Here is a 27,080-nt window from a genome sequence, read left to right as displayed (position 1 = left end):
GGGGGGGGGTGGGGGGCCTATATACAGGTGAGCGACCTCAGGGCCATCATGGCCCTCTTGTTTTCTATTTCAATCTAATCAGATAGTTAGTCATTGTAATCCTATTTAGTATTTATTATCTCATTGAAAAATACATGACAGTACTCATACTTCGGTTAAGTGACTTCTTCCGCAACTCAAGTAAGGGAATAGTGAAACCATTTGTGAATGACTTATTTCCTTACTGTTATTCAAATACTCATTGCTGTTTCCTGGTACATCTTATAAGAATAATAATTGCTTTTTATAGATTAACATTTTTAATTAAACTATTAAGTTATTATATTCTTGTCTTTGAAACAGTGAAATATTAATGATAAACAGAAAAATTCCTACATTATAATTGAGCTTCCCTATCTTCCTCACAGATTTATTATACATTTGTTTGTTGAAATTTATTTATTTTTGACAAAGTATTTATAACCTTTTAAAGTACTTTAAATAAGAAACTAGAAATGTGTCCATAGGACACAGGTGCTCCCACCGCGCCACTGTTCTGTCAATCTTATGACTCTAGGTCAAATATTTTTTGAAAACTAAAAATCTTTTACTAAGTAAAGGGCAAGAACTTTACAAATACTGAATAAATCCACAAGCAAACCCCAAGGTGCATAAGTACACATGCTGACCTGAACATTCTTGTAAACTTTCAGGCCTGCAAGTGAAATACTTGTTAGCTCTGCATGAACAAGTTGAAACTACTGAAAGTCAAGGGCAATAACTCTTAACAAAACTTCACAGTGATGTGAATCATTATTCCTGTAATTTAGTGATGTTGATCATTATTCCTGTTAAGTTGGTTGATTCTAACTCAAGCACTCAAGAAACAAATAACAACATAATGAAACGGTTTTTACTAAGTCAAGGGAAATAACTCTACAAATACTGCATAAATCCACAAGTGAAACCCCAGGTGAAAAACTAAATATGCTGAGCAACCTTCTCGTAAGGTTTAATGACTCGATATCAAATCCTTTTTGAGTTTCATGCGACACAAGTTGAAAATTACAAAATTTTACTAAGTCAAGGGCAATAACTCTAAATATACTAAATGAATCAAGACAAAAATACCCAGGTGACAACTACACATGCTGATCAACATTCCTGTAAAATTTCATGACTCTAGGTCAAATACTTTTTGAGTTGCATGCGACACAAGTTGAAAATTACAAAATTTTACTAAGTCAAGGGCAATAACTCTAAAAATATTCATAATATCAAAACAAAAATACCCAGGTGCACAACAACATATGCAGATCAACATTCCTGTAAAGTTTCATGACTTTAGGTCAAATTCTTTTTGAGTTACATGCGACACAAGTTGAAAATTGCAAAATTTTACTAAGTTAAGGGCAATAACTCTAAAAATACTAAAAATATATAGAAGAAAATACCCAGGTGCACAACTACACATGCTGATCAACATTCCAGTAAAGTTTTATAACTCTAGGTCAAATACTTTTTGAGTTACATGCAACACAAGTTGAAAATTGCAAAATTTTACTAATTCAAGGGCAATAACTCTAAAAATACTAAAAATATCCAGACGAAAATACCCAGGTGCACAACTACACATGCTGATCAATATTCCTGTAAAGTTTCATGACTCTAGGTCAAATTCTTTTTGAGTTACATGCGTCAAGTGGAAAATTGCAAAATTTTACTAAGTCAAGGGCAATAACTCTAAAAATACTAAAAATATCCAGACGAAAATACCCAGTTGCACAACTACACATGCTGATCAACATTCCTGTTAAGTTTTAAAGTGGGGGCACGAAAAATGGATCTCTGATTCTTTAAAAAAGTAACCAAAGATTACTAGATATTTAATTTTTCCTTTGCCTTTGTTTGCACCATTATTCATGTGTTTATCCGATATCCCTTAGTGATACAATGTTATAAATTCAATGCAGTACTAGAGACATTTGAATGAATTTTATACTTTAATTTTTAAAATAATTTTCTACTTTTTTAACTACACTGTTAGCGAGTTAATTAAAAGTTATGGATGTTTTAAGATCTTTTTGAACTAATGAGATGAATGAACATATACCTGTACATCGGAGAAATGGTTTTAAACAACAATTATTATAGAACATGTTTTTCGACCAAATAACCATTCTCCCAGATTAGCCCTGCACCATTTGGAAAATTCAAGTGGTCTAACGGACCAGTTTCCTGTAAAATTAGGTGGTCCTTGCCAAAATCAGGTGGTTTCGGACCAATGGACCCCTAATGTCGAGGCCTGTATAGTAATCTATAATTATACTTGATATTATTTTACTACAACTATTTAAAAGTTAATATAAGTTGATTTCTAACAATGTAATCGTTCAGCAGTTGCCAAATATAAACAAATATGGCTGATGTAAAATCTTACTATGATCTAAAAACGTCACCTAAATTCAGCGATTCTGACTGGTTGCAGTAAATTTTTAGCTCACCTGTCACAAAGTGACAGGGTGTGCTTTTGTGATCGCTTTTCGTCTGGCGTCCGTCCGGCATCTGTAAACTTTTACTTTAAATGACATCTCCTCATAAACCGCTGAGCCAATTTCATCCAAACTTCATTGATTTTCCCTATATGCATAAAGTAAAAACTTTAAAAAAATCTTCTTCTAAAGAACCCAAAGAGCTAAGGCTAAGATATTTAGCATGAAACATCTTCTAATGGGTGTCTACCAAGTTTGTTCAAATAAAAGCCCTGGGGTCAAAATTGGCCCGGCCCCAGGGGGTCATTGATTTTCCCTATATGCATATAGTAAAAACTTATAAAATCTTCTTTTAAAGAACCCAAAGAGCTAGAGCTAAGATATTGAGCATGAAACATCTTCTAATGGGTGTCTACCAAATTTGTTCAAATAAGAGCCCTATGGTCAAAATTGGCCCTGCCCCGGGGGTCATTGATTTTCCTTATATGTGTAAAGCAAAAAAAAAATCTTCTTTGAAAAAACCCAAATAGCTAGAGTTTAGATACTAAACATGAAACATCTTCCAGTTAGTGTCTTCAAAGTTTGTTCAAATAAAAGCCCTGGGGTCAAAATTGGCCCTGCCCCGGGGGACATTCATTTTCCTTATATGTGTATAGCAAAAACTTAAAAATCTTCTTTGAAAAAAACCAAATAGCTATAGTTTAGATATTAAGCATGAAACATCTTCTAGTGTGTGTCTTCAAAGTTTGTTCAAATAAAAGCCCTTGAATCAAAACTGGCCCCGCCCTAGGGGTGTCATTGCTTTTAATATCAAATAAAAGCCCTAGGGTTAAACTGGCCCCGCTCTGGGGGCCTATATACAGGTGAGGGACTTCAGGGCCATCATGGCCCTCTTGTTAATTTTGGCGGGATTGTGACGTAGTATGTTGACCTAGATCGGCAGTAAAAATAGTAAGATAACAGACAGCAACTGTCAAATTATTTTAAGCAACAATATCAAATAGAGGAAAGTGTAGATAAACTTGAAATTGCATCAGGTAAAACACACAATTTTCTCCAAGTCATTTTAACGTTTACCAGCTGTATCGCCATCTTTAGCGCAGAAAATCACTCGAGTTGTAAAAATAGACCGTGGGACATAAACATATGATACATATAGTAAAAACTTAAAACAATCATCTTCTCGAAATTGACAAATGCTAGAGGTTAGATATTTTGCATGAAACATTGTGTAGTGAACCTCTACCAATGATCAAATTATAGCCCTGGGGTCAAAATTGGCCCCATCCCGGGGGTCATTGATTTTAACTATATGTACTTAAAATACCTTTTTGTCTGAAGGTACAAGGCTTAGAGCTTTGCTATTTGGTTTATGATATCATCTATAGGTACTCTACCAAAGTTGTTCAAATTTTGCCTCTAGTGTCAAAATTAGCCCCGCCCTGGGGGGTCATAGGTTTTCCTTATATGTTTATAGTAAAAACTTTTTAAAAAATCATCTCCTACAAATTGACAAAGGCTAGAGGTTAGATATTTTGCATGTAACATTGTGTAGTGAACCTCTAGCAAGATTGTTTGAATAATAGCCCTGGGATCAAAATTGGCCCGCCCCGGGGGTCATTGATTTTCACTATGTACATATAGTAAAAAATTAAAAAAACTTCCTTGTCTGAAGGTTTGCCAGTATGAGCATTAGACAAGGTAGATTTTTTCCTAATATGCTGTAATTAAGAAATAATGTATCCCAAACAGTGATTTTGCTAAATAAAATGATTGTTTAGAGTTCGGATGCGAGGAATTTTATCAAGAGGGCGTAGCCGGAGTGATAAAATGATGCACATCCAAACGACAAACAATAAAATCACTGATATGGATATATTATATTGATTCTAAAGCAATTTAACAAAATAAATGGCCTATTTATAAGCAAAAAGGCCTGTGTTTCAGCCCTTTTTTAAAAGGTTTCTCATATGTCAAAAAGGTTTCATACATTCAAATATAGAAAAGTCAAAAAGTATTTTTTTGGTTTAATGACCAAACCCAAAATTTATATTAGTTCAGTAGGGAAAAACGGGATGTTAGAATTATATACAAACTGATGGGTAGACATATGTTATTATGGTGTTAGTATGGAAACTATTTACACATATATATTACAGATTTATGTGAGACGATGAAAGTTGAAGATGAAAAACAAATGAAGAAAACACAACCAATGTTACAACAACAAATTGCCAATCAAATAAGAAAGGAGATATTGAAAAAGTGTTCTCTGTTCGTAAGTCACTCTCGGCTGTTGAAACTGATTGTGGGAGCCATTTAATTGTAAACAGATTGAAAAAAAAAACAAATACGACTTCATTCCTAAACAAAAAATAAGTGGCCAAGGACACTGTAGAACAATAGAAAAAAACAAAATGGCCCCTGTACATTGAAGTGGCATGTGAGCACACACTCTCAGGTGACATTATGGGATGACTGTCTGTGTTCATTCCATACAGACTGTACTTGCAGGGAGAAAAGTTGCTAATGTGGTGAAGAAGTGTTGCTTATGGGGTTTTAGAGATCAAAAAAGAGAAAGAGATATGAACCCATAATGTCTACTCGGTGAGAATGTCCATTCAGACTCAAGAATCATATCTTAGAACATCACTGTTCAATTAAATTTAAACTTGGCAGAAATGTTTATATAAATTGACAGATAAAGATCATCCAAAATTTTCAAGGGTTTTTAGCTTGCCTATTTGAAGAATATGGAGAGCTATTGTTGTGGCGTTGGCATCCACGTCGGCGATTGCGTTGGTTAAAGTTTTTTGTAAAGTCAAATATCTCAATTATTGCTTGAGATATTCAATTGAAACTTACAATACTTATTTATAGTAACAATGTACATCAGATTGACAAGTTGGATAACTCTGCCTCCAATATTTACGCAGTACGATTAATTCTTTTTCTTTTTATGTTGAGTAGTTTGGGTGATTCTGAAAGATTGTTCCGCCATTGTAGTCGTGGTAGGATGTCACACCAGATGATATGAGTGTCAAGAAGAGTATCTCTTAAATATTTGATGTCTTTGTTTATGACTGATATAAGTTTTGTAATTTTAGTATTGTGGATGTTGTTACCTCCAAGGTGTATGATGAGGATTCTGGGTGGTGGATTATGAAGCATTTGTAGCTGGATGGTTTGAAGAAGGCCTTCCCATCTCATGCCAGACTTGCCGCACCTCCACACAGCATATGCAATCTTTTGTTTATTCAAGTAGTTTAATCTTTAATAAATAAGTAAACAATACGTAACAAAGAATTGATATCAATTTATTTATAACTATTATTTGATATTACAGACATATTATCGCTATTTGTAAAATAACAGACAGTTCGTCCTCAAAATCATTCGAACATTATGCAATTCGCACCAATATTTAAATGGACATTTTTCCCGGCACATATTGTCTTGAATTAATTTTAAGTTTACCAATCGTTTTAATTTCACTTGTTATCCAATTTATTTTGCTTCGACCAGACGTTTCAATCTTTGTCGCAACAGACAAACATTTCAGAATTTCAGACATACCAAGAACATGGAGAAAAAAATAATTAGTGCTTTGGATATTCAACTGTAATAGAGAACGATTTTCAATTCTGATTTTGTAAATTACCTGTTACTGTTCACATCATTTGGCGGCGTCTTTGATGTGCAGCATCAACATTTAACCTGTCACTTCTTGTAATGAAAGAAAAACATTTCAACACATTAATTAATATATATAATGATAAACTCAGTGTTTTTTTCCCCTACTTTGGGAATGGTACCGGTATGGGACAGATTGGGAAAAAATCCATGGGTTTGACTCAAATTGGGAATTTTACATAGGATGCAAAATATTCTTTGGGAATTTCTTTACTCCAGGGAGACATGAAAATTATGCATAATATACACTTTAAAACGATTTATTATTAACTTAAATGAGGTTGAAAAAAAATTGATAATCATAACAATTGTACATAAATAATGGTAAGGTGTGAAACGCTAAAAGTACAAAATTAACTAGGTACGAATATCACTCATGTGGTTATACTTGGTTTTTATCGCATATCACTTATCAATGGCATTTCTGTTTTTGTTTACCTTTAAATTTGCCGATTTTTGAGAAAATTTTCATTGTTATTTTGAGAATTTATCAGTCATGAATTGGGAAATTTGTTGTCTATTTTCTATTGGGAACGGTACCATTTTCCGGTATCAGTTATATAAGGAAAAAAACACTGTAAACAATTGTTTAGGGATCGGGAATAGATAAACCAGCGGAACACCTGCCTTTCTAGTCTAGAGTATTAGAATGTTCAGTTATAAGCTTAAATATATCCACTGAAAAAATAAAAAGAGTAACCCAAAATAGATTTTTAAGTTGAACATAATCAAATACTGCATCTGGCACAGTTAACATCATAAGTTTCTGCAGTGGACAGTTTCCAAGCACGTGCAGAAGATAATAATTATGTTAACATCAAAAATGAACAATCACTTGCAAATAAATGCCAGCTTGAGTAATTTTTGCTGGCAATATTATATTTTCACTGGCATTTTTCCAGTATGCAAGCTTAAATTCGAAGCCTGCCAAGTGTCCGCACAGATATGTATATGACGTTGATTTACTCCAGATAAAGGCTTGGGTGTTTTATTTCTTTATTTTTAACATGATATACAGTAGCAAATGCTGAAGTTTTGGATATTCTATTGTTTACTCTGCAAATGATTATAGCTAGTGTAAGAGGTCAGGTATTGCACTCTTGATGTTCAAATTTTCAATGTCAACATTCTGGAAATAGACAAGATATTACCATTTAAGAAAATTGAAACAAATTTTGTCATTTAGTTTTAGAAGAAATATGCATAAAATGTTGATAACAAAAGGACTGATAGATCTGGACAATCACTGGACAAAGAAAAAACTGAATCAGACATTTTTCAGTGCCGTTCACAACTTCGGGTTTGGTGGTTGTAGGGTTTTGGTGGTCGCTGACCAGTAATATATGTATATTTTTCAAATATCTTTGAAGTTCATCCCAATCAGGCAACAAAGAGTTGGATGGCATCCAATGATACCCCTGCCTTGAGCAGATAATACTTAATACACTGCATTTTTATATGTTGTTGTGTTATGGGGGACCTGAAACCATGGATTAAAAGAAGAGCACTTACAGAAAGATTTTCCTTGTTCAAATAATATTTTAATACACCATTTCTCTTTTCAGGTTATATTCAATGCAGCTTTATTGTCCCCCGCCTTTTCGAAGAAAAAAGGGGGATATAGTAATAGGCTCCGTCCGTCCGTCTGTCCGTCCGTCCGTCACACTTTCGTGTCCGGTCCATAACTTTGTCATTTATCAAAGGAATCTGAAATAACTTGGCACAAATGTTTGTTATAATAAGACGATGTGTCATGCGCAAAAACCAGACCCCTAACTCCAAGGTCAAGGTCGCACTTGCTCATTCAAGGTCACATTGTCTATTTGATGGTATATGTCGTGTCCGGTCCATAACTTTCTTATCTTTGAAGGGATTTTGTAAATACTTGCCACAATTGTTCACAGTAATGAGACGATGTGTCGCGCGCAACAACCGGTCACCTACCTCCAAGGTCAAGGTCACACTTGGAGGTCAAAGATTAACATAGTCTATTACAGGGTATATTTTGTGTCCGGTCCATAACTTTTTCATTTATCAAAGGAATCTGAAATAACTTGGCACAAATGTTTGTTATAATAAGTCGATGTGTCATGCCCAACTACCAGACCCTTACCTCCTCATTCAAGGTCAACATTGTCTATTTGAGGATATATGTTGTGTCCGGTCCATAATTTTCTTATCTTTGAAGGGATTTTGTAAATACTTGATGTGTCATGCGCAACAACTGGTCACCTCCCTCCAAGGTCAAGGTCACACTTGGAGGTCAAAGATTAACATAGTCTATTACAGTGTATATTTTGTGTCCGTTCCATAACTTTTTTATAGATCAAAGGATTTTGTAAATACTTGCCACAAATAGTCACTATAGTAAGACAATGTGTCATGCGCAACATCTGCATCCCTACCTCCCAAGTTCAAGGTCACACTTAGAGGTCAAAAGTTTACGTATTCTGTTTTAGGGTATATTTTGTACTTCTTCAGGATTTTGAAATAACTAGGCACAAATAGTCACAATAATAAGACAATATGTCAGATACAACACCTGCACCCCTACCTCCTAGGTCAAGGTCACACTTAGAGGTCAAAGGTTAGCTGAGTCTGTTATATGGTTTATTTTGTGTCCCGTCTATAACTTCTTCATAGATCAAGGGATTTTGAAAATACTTGGCACAAATAGTCACAATGATAAGATAATATGTCATGCATAACACATGTGTCCTTACCTCCAAGGTCAAGGTCACACATAGAGGTCAAACATTTACATACTCTGTAATAGGGTATATTTTGTGTCCAGTCCATAACCTGGGATTTTAAAAATACCTTGCACAAATAATCACAATAATAAGATGATATGTCAGGTGCAAAACATGGGCCCCCTACCTCCAAGGTCACACTTAGAGGTCAAAGATTGACATAGTCTGTTATAGGGTATATTTTGTGTCCAATCTATAACTTCTACATAGTTCAAGGGATTTTGAAATTACTTAGCACAAATAGTAATATTAATTAGATGATATGTCATGCACAACACCAGTTCATCACCCCTACCTTTAAGGTCAAGGTCACACTTAGAGGTCAAAGGTTAACATGATAGAATTTTACATTCCGTGTTTCATTTTACTAGTATTTCTTTAATAAATTCATTGTTGCATTTGTAGATCTAGCATTGATCATAATTTTGGAATGAAAGTCCTGACAGCCATACCTCAATCTTTTGAAATAGCGCAATTTTATGCTTCATATAAAACTTCCCGAGGCGGGGGACGTTGGTAACTCTGTTACAAATTCTTGTTACAAATGTAATGTATATATTTCATTAACATTCATTGCATAACTGTCAAAAACCATATGTACTAAGTACAAAATTTGTTTATACTATACAACTAAATCTTTTACACTGGTTGCATCGGCTTGAGAATAAATGTTTTAAGGTGTAACCAGGCAAATTCTGCACTGCTGAGTTACCTCTAAATAGTTACCTCAGAGCCTGATTGTCTTGTCAGTATTGACAACCTGTGTTTGATTCTTTCAGAGTCCAAATTACAAAAAAAGTAATATTCGGTTAGTATAATAATGATTGACAGTATTTTTAGGAGTAGTGCATGAATTAACAACTTCATTTGTATGCAAAAATGATGTCATACTCAGCATCCAGATATCAATTTCAATATAAGTTCACCAAATCTACTTTCAAACAATATACTGTTCTTCTCATTAGCTCATTATTTACCTGTATAATTTTCAGTACTTAATTTGAACAATTTATATGCATGCTTGTTTACTAAAATTTTGGAATAAATACATGTGTACAGGATGGAAAGCGTCAAGTTCCATGGAGGATGAGACAATTTTTCTGGAGAGCTTCATAAATGACAATAGCAGTGTAGAGAATGGTGAATCTGCTATGCAGTATTGGAGGAAATGTGCAGCTGCACTAAATAATAAATGCGATTTAAAATTTTATACAGAATTGAAATGCTTATGAAAAAAAGATAATAAGGAAATAAGATAATGATTTCAGTATTCATTTGCATAACTTCAAGAACCATGCATTTTATTGTTAGACATTGGCAACACAAAACATGTTATTTTATAACTTTTAAGTGAGGTGTTTAGGGCTGCTATAATATTTTTTATTAATAATGTTACATTTAATGTATGAAAACTAACAGAGAGGAGCTTTTTTATATTGACTATGAAACTATGAAGCAAACAGAATATTTCTGCAAAAAAAATCTTCATAATGGTGGAAAGTTTGACAATATAGTATATAATATTATCACATAAACCGCGGTGCAGGAGTGTAATAAAGCCATTTAATAAAAACAATACACTAGTGGAATAACACTTTGACGTGACGTCATTTGCACTATATAGAAACATCGCGTTAAAATGTGCTAATGTTAGCGTTACACTATAGGCGCGTCATTGAAAAATACTCATTTTAACAGTTTATTGTTCTTACTTTATATATGTGATAAATAGAATATTATATTCGTGTAGATTCAATACTAAATAGAGCTGTCACTGCCAATTAGAATATCTTTTTATTGTGTTGCAATACAGCTTTTATTTTGTGATCGCTTTTCCTCCAGCGTCTGTGCGGCGTCCATCAGTAAACTTTTACTTTAAACGACATCTTCTCATAAACCGCTGAGCCAATTTCATCCAAACTTCACAGGAATGTGTATTTGGTAGTCAACTTTAAAAATTGATCAAAGAATTTAATTCCAAGCAGAACTCTGGTTGCCATGGCAACCGAAAGAACAAACTTAATATATTTTCTTTTAGAAAAGCAAAAGAGCTAGAGCTTAAATATTTTGAATGAAACATCATCTAGTCAGTGTCTACAAAGTTTATTCAAATAAATGCCATGGGGTAAAAAATGACCCCACCCCAGAGGGTCATTGTTTTTTGTATATTGTAAAAACTTTAAGAAATCCTCTTTTAAAAACCCTAAAGAGCTAGAGCTAAAATATTTAGCATGAAACATCTTCTAATGGGTGTCTACCAAGTTTGTTCAAATAAGGGTTGAAATTGGCCCCACCCCAGGGGTCATTGATTTTCTTTATATGTGTATAGTAAAAACTTTAAAAAATCTTCTTATAAAAAACCCAAAGTGCTAGAGTTTAGATACTAAGCATGAAATATCTTCTAGTCATTGTCTACCAAGTTTGTTTAAATAAAAGCCCTGGGGTCAAAATGTTTTTGTTTTTCCCTATATGTTAATAGTAAAAACTTAAAAAATCTTCTTATCAAAACCCCAAAAGAGCTAGAGCTTAGATATTTATCATGAAACATCTTCTAATGGGTGTCTACCAAGTTTTTTCAAATAAAAGCCCCTGGTTAAAAATTGGCCTTGGCCCAGGGGCCTTTATACAGGAGAGCGATTTCAGGGCCATCATGGCCCTCTTGTTTTATTAAATAGAAGACTCATGCAAACGTATGGCCAAGCGTCTGTCTGTCAATGCCTGCAAACCAGTGTCATCAACTGTTAAAGAGCTTGAACTGGGGTTCAGAGAACTAAATGACATAAAAACAGTTGACATTGGGACACAGACCGATTTATCACTGCCAGTAAATTGTGCCAGGTATATTCACCCTTCAACAATTTACTTTAATTTCTTCAAAATATTTAATTTAGAAAATAAATTAAAATACATCTGTAAATATTATTATAATACTGCATTTTTATAACATCAATTTTCATTGGATACTTGTGACGTTTATATAGTTTTATATACATAGCTGTTGTCAATTTATAAAGAAATCTCACCTTTTTCTCTGGAAAAGGAAATTTTCTATATTACAAATTCATCATAAATATTCCTGACAGGTTATATGACTGTATATAAATGGTTTGTTTCTCAAAAATCTAATAACTAATAATACTTTCAGCTTTTTTATACAAACAACAAGACATGAATTGTTTTTACATAGCCATAAGTCAGGTAAAGTAATGTTACAGGTAATTTGTGAAAATACAGGAAGCTGTTCATAAAGTAAAATTGAACCCATCAATGTATCAGTATGGATTAATTTAATATAAAATATATTATAAATTTATATGACCTTATTGGGAATCTGTAACTGTATGAAAATGTTTAGCTATCAATTTTCATTTATATAGTTTTGGTGAAACTGACAGGAACCCAGGAGATTGGGTGTTTGTTGAGCCCAAGAGAGACTTAAAGGTATACCTCACAGAATTTAATCATAACCTAATGCTTTTCATAACTATGTTTAAGGCAAAATCTGTAGTGAGCAATAATACTTTCAAGTCATTGTTTTATCCACATGATGTATTGCGATATGCTTTTTAGCTCACCTGAGCTTGCTCAGGGTGAGCTTTTAGGATCGGTGAATGTCCGTCGTCCGTCGTCCGTCGTCCGTCGTCCGTCCGGCCGTCCACAATTACTTGTGAACACTCTAGCGGTCGCATTTTTGCCTCAATCATCATCAAACTTGGTCAGGATGCTTATCTAGTTGAAAGCTCGGATGAGTTCGAACATGGGTCATCTCGGATGAAAAACTAGGTCACAAGAGCTAAAAATAGAAAAACCTTGTGAACACTCTAGAGGTCACATTTTTGACCCAATCATCATCAAACTTGGTCAGGATGTTTGTCTAGGTGATAGCTCGGATGAGTTCGAACATGGGTCATCTCGGATGAAAAAGTAGGTCACAGGAGCTATAAATAGAAAAACCTTGTGAACACTCTAGTGGTCACATTTTTGAACCAATCATCATCAAACTTGGTCAGAATGCTTGTCTAGTCAATTGCTTGGATGAGTTCGAACATGGGTCATCTCTGATGAAAAACTAGGTCACAGGAGCTAAAAATAGAAAAACCTTGTGAACACTCTAGTGGTCACATTTTTGACCCAATCATCATCAAACTTTGTCAGGATGCTTGTTTAGATAATAGCTCGGATGAGTTCGAATATGGGTCATCTCGGATGAAAAACTAGGTCACCGGAGCTATAAATAGAAAAACCTTGTGAACACTCTAGTGGTCACATTTTTGCATCAATCATCATCAAACTTGGTCAGGATGCTTATCTAGTTGATAGCTTGGATGAGTTCGAACATGGGTCATCTCGGATGAAAAAGTAGGTCACCAGAGCTAAAAATAGAAAAACCTTGTTAACACTTTAGCGGTCACATTTTTGCATCAATCATCATCAAACTTGATCAAGATGCTTGTCTAGGTGATAGCTCGGATGAGTTCGAACATGGGTCATCTCGGATGAAAAACTAGGTCACAGGAGCTAAAAATAGAAAAACCTTGTTAACACTCTAGTGGTCACAATTTTGCCTCAATTGTCATCAAACTTGGTCAGGAAACTTGTCTAGGTCATTGCTGGGAATAAATCGAACATGGGACATTTCGGATGAAAAACTAGGTCACAGGAGCTAAAAATAGAAAAAATCTTGTTAACACTCTAGTGGCTACTGTTGTGATCCAAATATTCTGTTAATTGGTCTGAAAGTTTGTTTTGATGATTTCTAAGTCAAGATCGAACATGGGTCATCTTGGATGAAAAAACTAGGTCACACCGCCAAATATGGAAAAACCTTGTTAACATTCTAGTGGTCACATTTTCGACTCAATTATCATCAAACTTGGTCAGGATGTTTGTCTAGGTAATTGCTTGGATGAGTTCGAAATCGCATGTGAAACTAGGTCACCGGAGCTAAAAATAGAAAAATCTTGTTAACACTCTAGTTGCTACTATTTTGATCCAAGTATCCTGGAAATTGGTCTGAAAGTTTGTTTTGATGATTTCTAGGTCAAGTTTGAATATGTGTCACCTGGGTAAAAAACTAGGTCGCACTGCTCAAATATGGATAATCCTTGTTAACACTGTAGTGGTCACATTTTTGACTCACCTGTCATGAGACTTGGTCAGAATGCTTGTCTAGGTAATTGTTTGGATGAGTTTGATAATTCAGGTGAGCGATCTAGGGCCATCATGGCCCTCTTGTTGATATAACTTTCAGGTGTACTGCTACAACATAGGGATAGTTTATTTGTTATGAATAAGGTAGCGAATTAATTGTCCAGTAAAATTAACTATAAAAAACTAACATTTTTAAAACTATATAAATGAAAATTGATAGCTAAACGTTTTCATACAATTACAGATTCCCAATAAGGTCACATAAATTTATAATATATTTTATATTAAATTAGTCCATACTGCATCAATTCTATTCAAAAGCATCTTAGGAGGTTGTATTTTAGATTGGGGGTAGGGGAAGTTGACAACCATGCATTTTAAATATTTTTCAGGAAACTTCAAATCCAGGTGCAAAATTATTAAATAAAACAGCTGTGAAACGTCTCCGGTCATTTCCAGATATGAAGAAAGGGGACAGAGCTATTCTTATAGACTTATTATGTAAGTAAACAATTTTGCTTCTGTTTGATTGTTTGAAAGTTCTCCTGTAAATGACATAACTGCTGTTAGCTGTACTTTTCAGAACCATAAAGATCGAACAATAATGCACAGCTTATTTGCTGATAAACTTATTTTGTAATAAATTTTGGAAATAACAAAATGAATTACTATTTATAAAATACATGGTATCACGTAGTGTTCTTCTTTGTTAACTCTGTTGAAGAACAATCTAAAATACTTATATAAAATACAGACATTATCATAATTCAGGTACTGGATCTTCAAGACAAATAGCTAGGGCAGTCATGGCATCTCCTCTGTTTGAAGAAATTAAAACAATGATATTAAGTGACATAGAGATTGATGCCCGTGAATGTGCCAATACAGGCAGTGCCTTGTACTGCAACAATTACCATGAATTAATGCAGTTCAAATGGGATGCAATATTGACAGAATTAATAGATAAACAAACATTTTTAGCTGAGGTTTTGATGGCTGTTGCTTATCCAGTTCATATGATTGGTAATAGTAAGAAATCAGAAAGTCTTGTTCCAGTTTTGAGCACTGTTTATGGAATTTTAATGAAACATAGGTTCAAGAAACTTTCTCTGATACAGAAAGTGGTGTCCATTGCCCTAGCTAATGAGCATACACATCAAAAGGTTATTATGGATGTCAATTGTTTTCCTTCTTTTTTTTTTCCTTGTTTTTAGCTCACTTGAGCACAAAGTGTTCAAGGTGTGCTTTTGTGATCACAATTTGTCCGGCATCCATCATCAACTTTTATACAAACAACTTCTCCCCAGAAACCACTGGGTCAAATTTGGTGAAATTTTCCAGGTCTGTTCCTAGTAATAGTTACATGAATATAGTAAAAAAAAAGAAAAAGTATTATTCTCTGATTGTGCATGGCCTAGAGCTTATGTATTTTGTATATAGCATATATATAATATTGCCCCCCCCACCCCACCTGGGGTCAAATACTAGGTCACAAAGCCTAAATATTGGAAAACCTTGTTAACCTTCAAGGAGCTACTGTTCCAGTCTAAATATCTTGGAAAATGGTCAGAAACTTTGTAGTAATAATTTCCAGGTCAATTTCCAGGTTTTCACCCTAGAGGCTACTGTTGTGATCCAAATATCCTGAAAATTGTTCAGAAAGGTTGTTTTTGTGATAGCTCGGTCAAGTTCGAATATGGGTCATATGTGGGCAAAAACTAGGTCACACAGCCCAAATAAAATGGGATTGAGCCTTCATAATCAGGTGAAAAGCCATCATGGCCCTCTTGTTTGTTTTTTGTTTTTACAATCATGTTTCTGATATATTTCATAAGCTTTTACAGTAAACTTGGCTTAAAGCTAAAATTGATATAGCAAATTTCTGGCTATAAGGAAACATCATTTTTGGCCCAAATCAGGCCGTTCCTAATTCAAGACAAAAAAAATATTACTTTAGCAAACACTGTTATAAAGAGTTATTGCTGTTAAGGAATCTTATATTTTAATCCAAATTAAACAAAATGCACTGAAAATAACTCCAAAAGAAGCTTCTGATATAAGGAACAAATTGTTATTTGCTACAAGGAACTCTTAATATATATGGAACAAATTTTGAATGCCTCAAGCAAGGGCTAGTTTACTGTAAATTGGTTTTATGACTGATGTGTATTTTTAAGTTTTAAAATGCTTATGACAGAATAATTTAATTTACATGGTGACTTAAAATTGAATTTGTGTATGAAATTTAAATTTTATATGTTAGTGTTTCCGTTGAAGAGTTTATTTTGTCATTTATTGTGTTGCCTCTACAGAGTAGTGGCAACATATAGGGATCACTTCTCCATCATCTGTGTGTCCATCAAAAAACTTGTCCGGACTACTCCTCATAAACTACTGGTGTAATTTCATCCAAACTGTACAGGAATGGTCAGTACCAAGTCTAGTTTTCTTCAGCATTTTCCGGTTGCAAAGGTTTTTTTTTCCAGAGTTTTGACCCTTTAATTTACTTATTTTTAGCTCGACTATTCGCAGAATAATCGAGCTAATGCAGTCACCCATTTGTCGGCGTCGGCGTCGGCGTCCCTGTGGTTAAGTTTTTGTATGTAAGCTGGTATCTCCATAACTACTGAAGGGAATGGATTGAAACTTCACACACTTGTTCTCTGTGATTATCTAAGATGATTGGCACAAGTCCCATAACTCTGATTTGCTTTTTTTTATAATTATGCCCCTTTTTCGACTTAGAAATTCTTGGTTAAGTTTTTGTATGTAAGCTGGTATCTCCATAACTACTGAAGGGAATGGATTGAAACTTCACACACTTGTTCTCTGTGATTATCTAAGATGATTGGCACAAGTCCCATAACTCTGATTTGCTTTTTTTCATAATTATGCCCCTTTTTTGACTTAGAAATTCTTGGTTAAAGGGACTCCACTGAGGTTTTTTGACATGAGGGGACTGGAAATAGTTTTTTGAGATTATTACTCTATTTGATGTAGATCTGTACTAAAAGCTTATGTGCAAAATTTCAGATCATTAGCTCATTCCGTTTTTCCAAAATAATAATTATAATAGTGAAAAATGACCAAAAATTTAAAAGCGTTTAAACGCTTTTCACTCGAATCGGACAGAGAATAGCACAAACATACGATTTTTAATGTATTTCCTGTATGTTTCATAGTTATATTTCATTTATATTTCTGTTTTAATAGCTCATGTTGATCTATGTGAAAAATTAAAATTCTATGTTTTTAGGCTAATTAACCTCAGTGGAGTTCCTTTAAGTTTTTGTATGTAAGCTGTTATCTCCATAACTACTGAAGGGAATTGATTGAAACTTCACACACTTGTTCTCTGTGATTATCTAAGATGATTGGCACAAGTCCCATAACTCTGATTTGCTTTTTTACATAATTATGCCCCTTTTTCGACTTAGAAATTCTTGGTTAAGTTTTTGTATGTAAGCTGTTATCTCCATAACTAATGAAGGGAATTGATTGAAACTTCACACACTTGTTCTCTGTGATTATCTAAGATGATTGGCACAAGTCCCATAACTCTGATTTGCTTTTTTACATAATTATGCCCCTTTTTCGACTTAGAAATTCTTGGTTAAGTTTTTGCGTGTAAGCTGGTATCTCCATAACTACTGAAGGGAATGGATTGAAACTTCACACACTTGTTCTCTGTGATTATCTAAGATGATTGGCACAAGTCCCATAACTCTGATTTGCTTTTTTACATAATTATGCCCCTTTTTCGACTTAGAAATTCTTGGTTAAGTTTTTGCATGTAAGCTGGTATCTCCATAACTACTGAAGGGAATGGATTGAAACTTCACACACTTGTTCTCTGTGATTATCTAAGATGATTGGTACAAGTCCCATAACTCTGATTTGCTTTTTTTGCATAATTATGCCCCTTTTTCGACTCATGAATTCTTGGTAAAGTTTTTGCATGTAAGCTTGTCTCTCCATAACTACTGAAGGGAATGTATTGAAACTTGAAGAGTTTGTACCTTTTCGGACAATTTTATGTATTCATATAGGTAAGCATTATTATACTCAATGAAACACCCTTGTGACAAATTTTCGAATAGTCGAGCGTTACTGTCCTCCGACAGTTCTTGTTAAAGTTTGTATGGACTACTCCTCTTATGTCACTTATATTATGCAATTCCAATAAAAACTTTAGTGGATTGATCTGTAGCTCAGGTCCTTAGGCATACTGCTAGGATTTTCCAATTGAATGATTTTTAACCGAGTTATGGCTCTTTATGAAAAAAAGATGGTTATCTTGTGTGTTGCCAGATATACAAAAGCTTGTCCGCACTTTTTCTCTTAAACTACTGGTGCAATTTCATGCAAAATTTACAGAAATGATCAGTACCAAGTCTAGTTGTGCATATCATTGACACTTGATGGTTCAGTGAATTTTGTTGGAGTTATGGCCCTTTAATTATTGTTTATTCTTTAAAGTTTGCTCGCACTACTCCTCTTATACCACTTATGCAATCTCAATGAAACTTAACATGATTGATTGGTAGGCGAAGTACATGTGCATAGTACACAAGTTTTTGGCTTGAATGATTTTCAGCCAAGTTATTGCCCTTGAACTAAAATGTGTTTTGCCCTGTTAATGATTTTTGGGTCCCCTGCTTCACAGTAGCTGCAACATGCGAATGGCTATCATGAGGTGACACTTGTCATCACTGATGGCCCTTGTTATGTTTTTTAGGTTCTGTTCATCAATTGTCAAGTTAATTGCTTTCAAAAAACAAACTTAAAACAATGACAAAACAGTACCACTTTAAGTAAAAGTGAATAAATACACTGGAAATAATATGAACTTGTAGTCAAAATCAGAAAAGTTTTATTAAGAAATGTTGCATTCTTAGGTATTTATCAGTATTCAGAACAATTTTTAATTGTCTTGTGTTACATAAGAATTATTAAAAAAAATTACATTAATTACTGTCAAAACTTTTTAAGCAATAATTTTTATTTTATTTTGCATAACAGGTTTATGACAGACTACAAAGACTTGGTGTTTGTTTAAGCCACAGTGGTATGCTTGAACAGATGTCTGGCATTTCCGGAAGTTTTAATGAAGAGTTAATAAATGAGGTTAGAGAAGGCAAAAGATTCAGAATTGTAGGAGACAATGTTAATTTCCATATGCAGGTATCACAGGAACGAAGTGTTGGGAAGAAGGCTCATATTGAACATTGGTTTGGGTCTGCAGCAATCATCCAAAATGTCAACTTCAATCACTTGTCAAATGTTACACCACAGAAAGATTTGCGTCAGACTGATTGTGTATCATTCATTCCCACAAATGATGAAATGGACCTTATTGTTCATGACTTCACCATGCATTCTGCTGAAATACTTATTGAACATTTTAGTTGGCTGCAATTTGCCAAGGCTGCAGTAACTGACACTATCTATGACTTACCTGTTGGAATGGATAAAAAAAATAAGGTAATACCTTTGCCAGTTCTTCATAAAAATGAACAAAAATGTTATATGTTATACAGTTAAGATAAGGTAAAATAGGAAGAAAATTACACGTCAACACCAGGGATGTTTATATTATTTAATTATCTACCAGCCCGTCCCTAGATTTGCCACTACTTGCCAGCTATTTCCACTGAAAAGGGTGGCATTAATTGTAAAAAAGGTGAAATTAACTGGAAAATGACAAAATTCCACTCTTTTTCCACTGTAGTGGCAAAATTGCCACCAAACGCCACTATCCTTTGGTGGCATTTAGGTGGCATTGAGTGGAAATTTGAACATAGACTTTTTTCATGGTGGCAAAAAGGTGGAAATTGGTGAAAAATGAAACTTAGTTTATTTTGAAGGTGGAAAATGAGTGGCTTTTAGTGGAAAAGTGAAACTCTAACTATTTTCTGGGTGGCAAATTAGTGGAAAAAACTTAGAAATTTTTTTGAATAACTTTTAGTCGAAGAGGGAAACTCTTCACTATTTTCTGGGTGGCAGAAAACTTGGTGGAAAAAACTGAAAATTGATTGTGCATTGCAGGGTTTATAAGATTTATTTAAGTTAAAGTTCCAAACTGAAATAAACCTGTTTCTAGTTTTTAACAAAGCATCAAGTGAACTTTTTATCAAACTGACTTAAAGTCAAAAATGCCTATGTTCCATTCTATGCTTGTAAAATAAAGTTACGGCTGTAAAAGTGTACTTAGCTTTTTTAGTTGCAATCTGTACATTCAATAGTTGATATTTTCTTCAATGCCCAGAAAATGCATTTTTCTGCATAAAGTTTGTTGTGATATTTAATGTCAATCTTGAATAAAGTTTGACTTTGGTCTTTTCTTCTAATTAAGATTGGTCTCTTTAATATTACTTTAAACTGATATCTGGTGAGTACAAACACTTTTCATGTAATGCTTACAATAATTAAAGTGAAAAATGCAAAGGGCAATAACTCCAAAAGTATGCAAAAGAGTTATGGTTCGTAAACACAGCACATTACTCACAAAGATCTATATCTGTGAAGTTTCAAATTAATATCTCCAATACTTTTTAAGCTTAATGATCAAAACAAAAATTAAGCATGGAGAAGTACATAATGGCAATAAACCCCAAATCATACAAAAAAGAGTTATGGTTCCTAGGCCTTGTACTTCTCATTGAATCAATGAGATTTAGTTATATGTGGAGTTTAAAATTATTGTATCAAACATTTTTTGTACTATGCTTTGCAGATTAAAACTTTCAAAGGGCAATAACTCCATAACTTTGCAGGAGAGAGTTATGTACATGTATTTTAAAGAAGAAACAAACATGAATCAAACTTGTTAACAATAATATTTAAAAGCTATTTAATAAATATACATAAAAAATAGATCAGACTTCAAGATAATGAAGTACTGTGCTTGCTTATTATACATACACAATATAGTAATAAGTATGCCTTTCAGAGGCTTTAAATCTATTGTAAAAATAATTGTGTGAAAAGTAATTAGCTAATAATGTCTGATAATTTCTTATAATCAGGATAAGTAAATACTAGCAAGTAAATACTGCATCCTCTAAGATTTAACACACAGATCTGATAAAACTACTGCCCTCTTATCTAGTAATCTCTTCATGGGGGTTAATAGTTTACTCAAGCTGACCAGACTGTTCCATTTGATTATTTTGGGAGAGGCAACATTATACATGTTATATGTAGAATCTGTGTTAAAATAGCATGCTAAATTATCTTTCAAAAACTTATTTCTACTCAATCTATTTAGGTATTAGACATAGTTTATACATTCAAATGAATGTAAAAAATAAAATGATGGGTGCTATGGTTTTTGAATAATCCCTCACAGTTTAAAATTATAATGGAACTTTCCAGTTGTACGGTTGTAAAGTTTGAATTCAAAGGAATTGAGGTCAGTTAAAGCTTGCAAACACAAAGCAAATGATTGGTGTTGTAGCAATTCTGGAGATATTATTTTGTTTAAAATGTAAAGGTGCATATTTTTGATTTCTCAAAGAATACATTAAAAGTCTTATAAGTGTGGCAAATAGAAATGAAAAGTTTTAACTGAAGTGTGAATGTGTAGATTATAACATTAGACAAGAAGATAAACAGCAGAATCATTCCAAGTCAAAGTTTCAGGTAAGCAACTTTTACATATAACAATTATAATAATTTTTGCAGAAACTATTAATTTTTTTAACATTAAAAATATGAAGTGGTATAATGTATAAAATTATGTTTTAAATTTGTTATGTTTGTAACTTGACTAAAAAAGAAAGCTGCATTTACATATAAAGAATGTAGGAATATAAAGAATGTAGGAAGAGCTTCATCATTTCATAAATACAGTATGTTAGAAATTTTAAGTTTGAGAAAATAATTATAGAAATTAATCAGTAAGTACAAAATAATCATTAATATGTACAATATTACATCAATCAAACTATAGATAACCAGGTACCTATTACTACAACTTTCATGCTATAAATAATTTTCCTTGTGTGTCACATGTGAAGCAGATCAACAGTAACTGTTTTAATAGTAAGCTTCATTCCTTCATTGTTGTAATTCAGCTTTCATGGTGCAGTAGATAATTATATAACCATAACTAGACAGTCTAGAGTAACAAGCTGTTAGGAGAATGACAGTTCATAACAGAAACAGCATTAAATAAGAATTTTTTTTTTGCAGACACAAAGCAATGAGGAGCAGCCTGGAGCAACACACTTGTTCTTCAGTGGCTTTACAAAGGTATCTTGTTAATTCAAAGTTATTTTAGAATTGATAAGAAAGAAGTGTCACAGTACCCAATAAGACACTTTTCAGTTCTTAATAAATAAAGCTATAATGCACTATTTACAAACTTACTTTTATTCAAACTCTTAATGACACTTAAATTTGCATTAACATTTAGTTTTACAAATTTTAGAGTTTTTGTGCACCTAAGTTTGAAAATTTTGTCAAATATTTATCCTGATGAAGGTTCGTTAAGAACTGAAACTGGAAGATTATTAAATTACTTAACCTGTACTGATGGTGACGTGTTGTATTTCTTTATTTCTTTCTTAATATAAAATTTTGGAGTTGTATACATATACCGTGTTTCATTTTCTGTCTTTACTTATTGGATATTGATAATTATATTTTAGGACCAAGTGATGGCAGAACTGAGGCACTATGCCTCAAATGAGAAAGGTACAACAAGGCTCTTCAGAATGCTATTCAATATAGAGGAGATTAAAGGCTGCTCATTGTTTGGTATGAGGAAATGGAACAGAGAGTCTGACGCCAGACCTGCTGGTGCAGACAAGGCAAAACTTAAGTTCTTGAAAGGTAACTAATGAACTGAATGAAAATATCATTTTTGATTCTGCATATATTTTCTGCCTTGGAGTATTAATAAATAAGAAAAGTTTGATTCTTCCATGTCTGCAATGCTGTTTTGTTAAGGTTTAAATCATATCTATGCACTCAACTTGAATATAGAAATATCCAATAGTCATGTAAAAAATAATGTAAGCTAATGTTTTTCATTATTGTAACAATTATTCAAAATATTTGTTTGTTTTAGATTGTGCGCTGAAAAAGTGGCTGACAACCCAAAGGACTGAAATCCATAGGGTGATTCTGCACCTCCTCAAACCGTCCAGGAATAGAAAGATAAACTGAAGATAATAAATGGACTAATGTGTTGCTATTTTTTGAGACAATTATTTCATATGGAGACATTAAAAAGATTATTTTTAAAATTTGTTTGTTTCTCTTTAAGGGTACAGGGTGACTTTTAAGCAGTTTCCAGCTATTGCCACCCACAAGGTGGAAAATTTCTGAAAGGGTGAAAATAGGTGGCATTTAGTGGAAACTGAATTTGCCACTTTGTGGTGGAAAAATGGTGGAAAAGTGTCTAAATACTCCACCAACTTTCCACCCTAATGGTGGCAAAAGCTGGAAATAAGTGGCATTTGGTGGAAAATGAGTTTGCCACTCAATGGTGGCATAATGGTGGAAATTCGTCTAAATACTCCACCATCTTTCCACCATGATGGTGGCAATTAGTGGAAACAAGTGGCATGTAGTGGAAAATGAGTTTGCCACCCTAAGGTGGCATAATGGTGAAAGTTTGTCTAAATACTCCACCAACTTTCCACTCATTGGTGGCATTAAGCGTAAAAAAGGTGGAATTAACTGGAAAATTATATAGCATCAGTCCTGCTCAAATTTTTCACCATTTTCATGATTTGGGTGGCGTTTTGGTGGCATTATTGGTGGAAAATTGTCTAAATACTCCACCATTGAAAACGGTGGCATTTAAGTGGCAAATCTAGGGACGGGAGTTGTTAGATTCATAACATTCAGTCTACCATTCTGCTGAAAAGAATCTCCCTACAGTTCATATAGGTGGAGACCAACTTACAAGGGAACGATTTTCTGGAGCAAAAAATTATGTGCTGCTAGCTTAACTGAGTCTGAAAGATTAACAAATCTACAACCAATTACCTTTGAATTGTTTCATTTGCAAATGGCAGTTTTAACAGCATTTTATCAAATTCTTTATGATACTCAAAATACAGAACAGTTTACTTTGCACTGCCAGAAAATACGTCTTATAAGGAAACAAGCGGATGGTAAAGATGTAAAAAATCATTACGATAGTTGCAAAGACTTAGCTGAATCATTCATCAAAGCCTTTATTGTTGAAGCAGCGTGTGAACATATTGGACTTCCAGACACAACTGTGGTCCCAGACAATATACCAGATTATTCAAGTATGTCTTTAGACGAGATTAAAGTTTGGGTGTCAGAGCAGTTTACACCTATATTTAATAACATTACATCTGTAACAAGAGAGTTTCTGAATGGCACTGATAATCAGCAAAACAATAATGATGGTGTAAACATTTATGCAAATCTAGTTGTTGAGTTGGGTCTCGTTTACTTGGAATTATGCAACATAGTGAAAAGGCCAAACAGGGACAGACTGCTCAGACTGATGAAGTACATAATGCTGATTTTGAAAGGGCATAATAATTATTCAAAGTATGCTTTAGAAATTTTAAGACTTTTGTGTCAGCAGTTTGCACTGCTTAGCGAACAAAGTGCACATGAAGTGATATATGGACTATTTGTAAACACTGGCAAATCAATCATTCCTGCTGATTTACAAATGGAATACATAGTAAGACTTACAAAAACACACCTGCGTTCTATGTGTTCAAATGTTACAGAAACATCATTGAAAAAACGAAGTAGTGCCTTCTTTGGAATGAATGAAGTGTCTGAACATTTGGATGTTGAGACATCAACATTGAAAAGAGCTCAGAAACACAAAAAATTGTCATCACTAGAAGATGAAAAAAAAATCATTACTTGTTTGAGGAGGATTCGCCCTTTCCTACCTGTAATAGGTCGTAAAATTAGCTCACAGAGAAAGGACCCTAAAAATCCTATTTCAAAATTGAATATGGATGATTTGAAGGAATGGATTGAGAGACACAAACTGAACTTTTATTATGAACTGTAATATGTCACATCCAAAGCTGTCATCAATATAAACAACATCCAGTAACAATCAATACATGTTTGAAGAAATTTACAATGTTTACTCAAAATTAATTGTCTGGAAATATTGTTATTCCATCCAATATATACAGAAGCAGGCGTCCATGACTAACACTTAGGTCTTTTTACATAGTGGAAATAAGTCATACAGTTGATCACAAAAAATTGTCAGGAAAGAATTATGCAATGGACATTTAGAAACAAGTCAGAATATAATTGTATGAACAGAACATGTTTTTTACTGAAATCCTTTAATCAGGTACGAAAGAAAAATACAAAAAGAGTCGTGATGACATCATGAGGAAAGAATTAGACATTTATGATAACATTTACACCATAATCCATGATTTCTATGAGAGGCGCAAATCCCAAAAGTAATTGTGACCTGTCACCACGCAAGCAGAATGGTTTAGAAAAAATGAGGTTGGGGAAAAATGATTGCATTTTATGTATTGGAAATGTAATTTGTTATCACTTCTTTACTCATATTATATTTTTATCACAAATTATGCATTACATATTATATAAGACACAGAATTTATTTAAGAGTGAATATTTGGACTAAGTACTTACTCACTTGTTTCAAGTAATATTTAAATGCTTTCTTAAATTGTTGTCTTAAAAGATTACATACAAAATTAGTTAACGCTATCAGAGTCGTTAAATTACTCTATATATATGTGTGTAAATTATATCTCTTTGATCCAATTAAAAATATGTATTTTTCCCAGTAATTATGTAAATGTTAGTTATTTTACAAATTATTGACTCAAGTCAAGTTGGATATATACAGAATAATATGTTGTAGTAGCTTTTTGGGAAAATTTATATGTTTTTAACAAAAACATTTTATATTAAGTAAATCAGATGCTAATTAATACATGTATCTTTCTAAACTTAATCTTGTTAAAAACTTAATGTTTCAGTACTATGAGACATAAAAATCAAAGTTCTGAACATGATTTTTTTTATAATGCATTGACAAATGTTACAACTGGCTATTTGAAACATGTCAGAATTTGTTGGATTATAGTTTATATTTCTTGTAATATTTATTGTGGAAAACCTATATATTGGTTCTTGAACAGATATGGGGAATTTATCTGTCTCTTTGGTCATTGGAATGTTAACTTTAGATGTTCCATAGTCTGTCATGCAAAGTATAAATTACATACATAATATATTATAAAATGATTGTCTGAATCATGTGAAAGAAAATTTACACTTTATATATGATTGAACTGACATGAATATGATTGAATTGATGTGTATATAATTGAATTGATGTGTAAATAATTGAATTGATGTGTACATGATTGAAATGTTGTGTATTTGATAAAATTGATGTGTTCATGTACTACATGTATTTTTTATGCAATCTCATAATGACCATCAATATAAATATTTTAGGGCCAGTTTTTCATCTTATAATTTTGATGATATCTTATATATATTATAAAAATGACTGATGTAAAGTTTATTTCATACAATTTTAGAGGTTTAAATGATAATAACAAAAGATAAGATGCTTTTCGGTTGATGCGATTAATTACACTGTTTGCAAGATGTTCACTTAGTTTGCAGTATGCAAAAACATTTATATTCATTATGGAATGCTGAATGTTATTTAAATTTTTTTAAATTAAATGCTCGAGGAGTAGCTAAAGTAAGTTGGTCTCCACCTATATGAACTGTAGGGTAGCTAATCTGTTTAAAAGAAATCTAGATGTTTATAATTAAAAGTAGTAAGATGATGTATAGTAATAACATACAATCTTTTCAAATAGTATGTGCATTTCATAGAGGATATTGAATGAGTCTTAGTTTATTGCTGAATTTATTGAACAAGTTGAATAAAGTTATATTATGGAAGTCTCTGGCAAATAGAATTTTATCATGCAAGTCTCTGACAACCATAATATTTATTATTCAATTATTCCAATTAATT

General features: G+C 33.1%; 1 protein-coding gene across 1 annotated transcript; it reads left to right on the top strand.

Annotated features, from left to right (window-relative positions):
• The first annotated feature begins 11,378 nt into the window (after positions 1-11,378).
• On the top strand, positions 11,379-27,027 carry LOC132721722 (uncharacterized). The gene is given in 10 exon segments (XM_060706093.1): positions 11,379-11,755; positions 12,295-12,358; positions 14,461-14,569; positions 14,840-15,231; positions 19,091-19,607; positions 22,023-22,030; positions 22,265-22,324; positions 22,723-22,873; positions 23,930-24,010; positions 24,013-27,027. Coding segments are annotated over 10 exon segments (2,610 nt in total). The 5' UTR covers positions 11,379-11,609; the 3' UTR covers positions 25,095-27,027.
• The last annotated feature ends 53 nt before the right edge of the window (positions 27,028-27,080 follow it).

This window comes from Ruditapes philippinarum, unplaced genomic scaffold (genome assembly GCF_026571515.1).
Source record: "Ruditapes philippinarum isolate M1 unplaced genomic scaffold, ASM2657151v2 ctg2703_1_1_1_1, whole genome shotgun sequence".
NCBI lineage: Eukaryota > Metazoa > Mollusca > Bivalvia > Venerida > Veneridae > Ruditapes > Ruditapes philippinarum.
The sequence above is the reverse complement of the archived record's forward strand: the minus strand, read 5'-3'. Positions and strand labels throughout refer to the sequence as shown.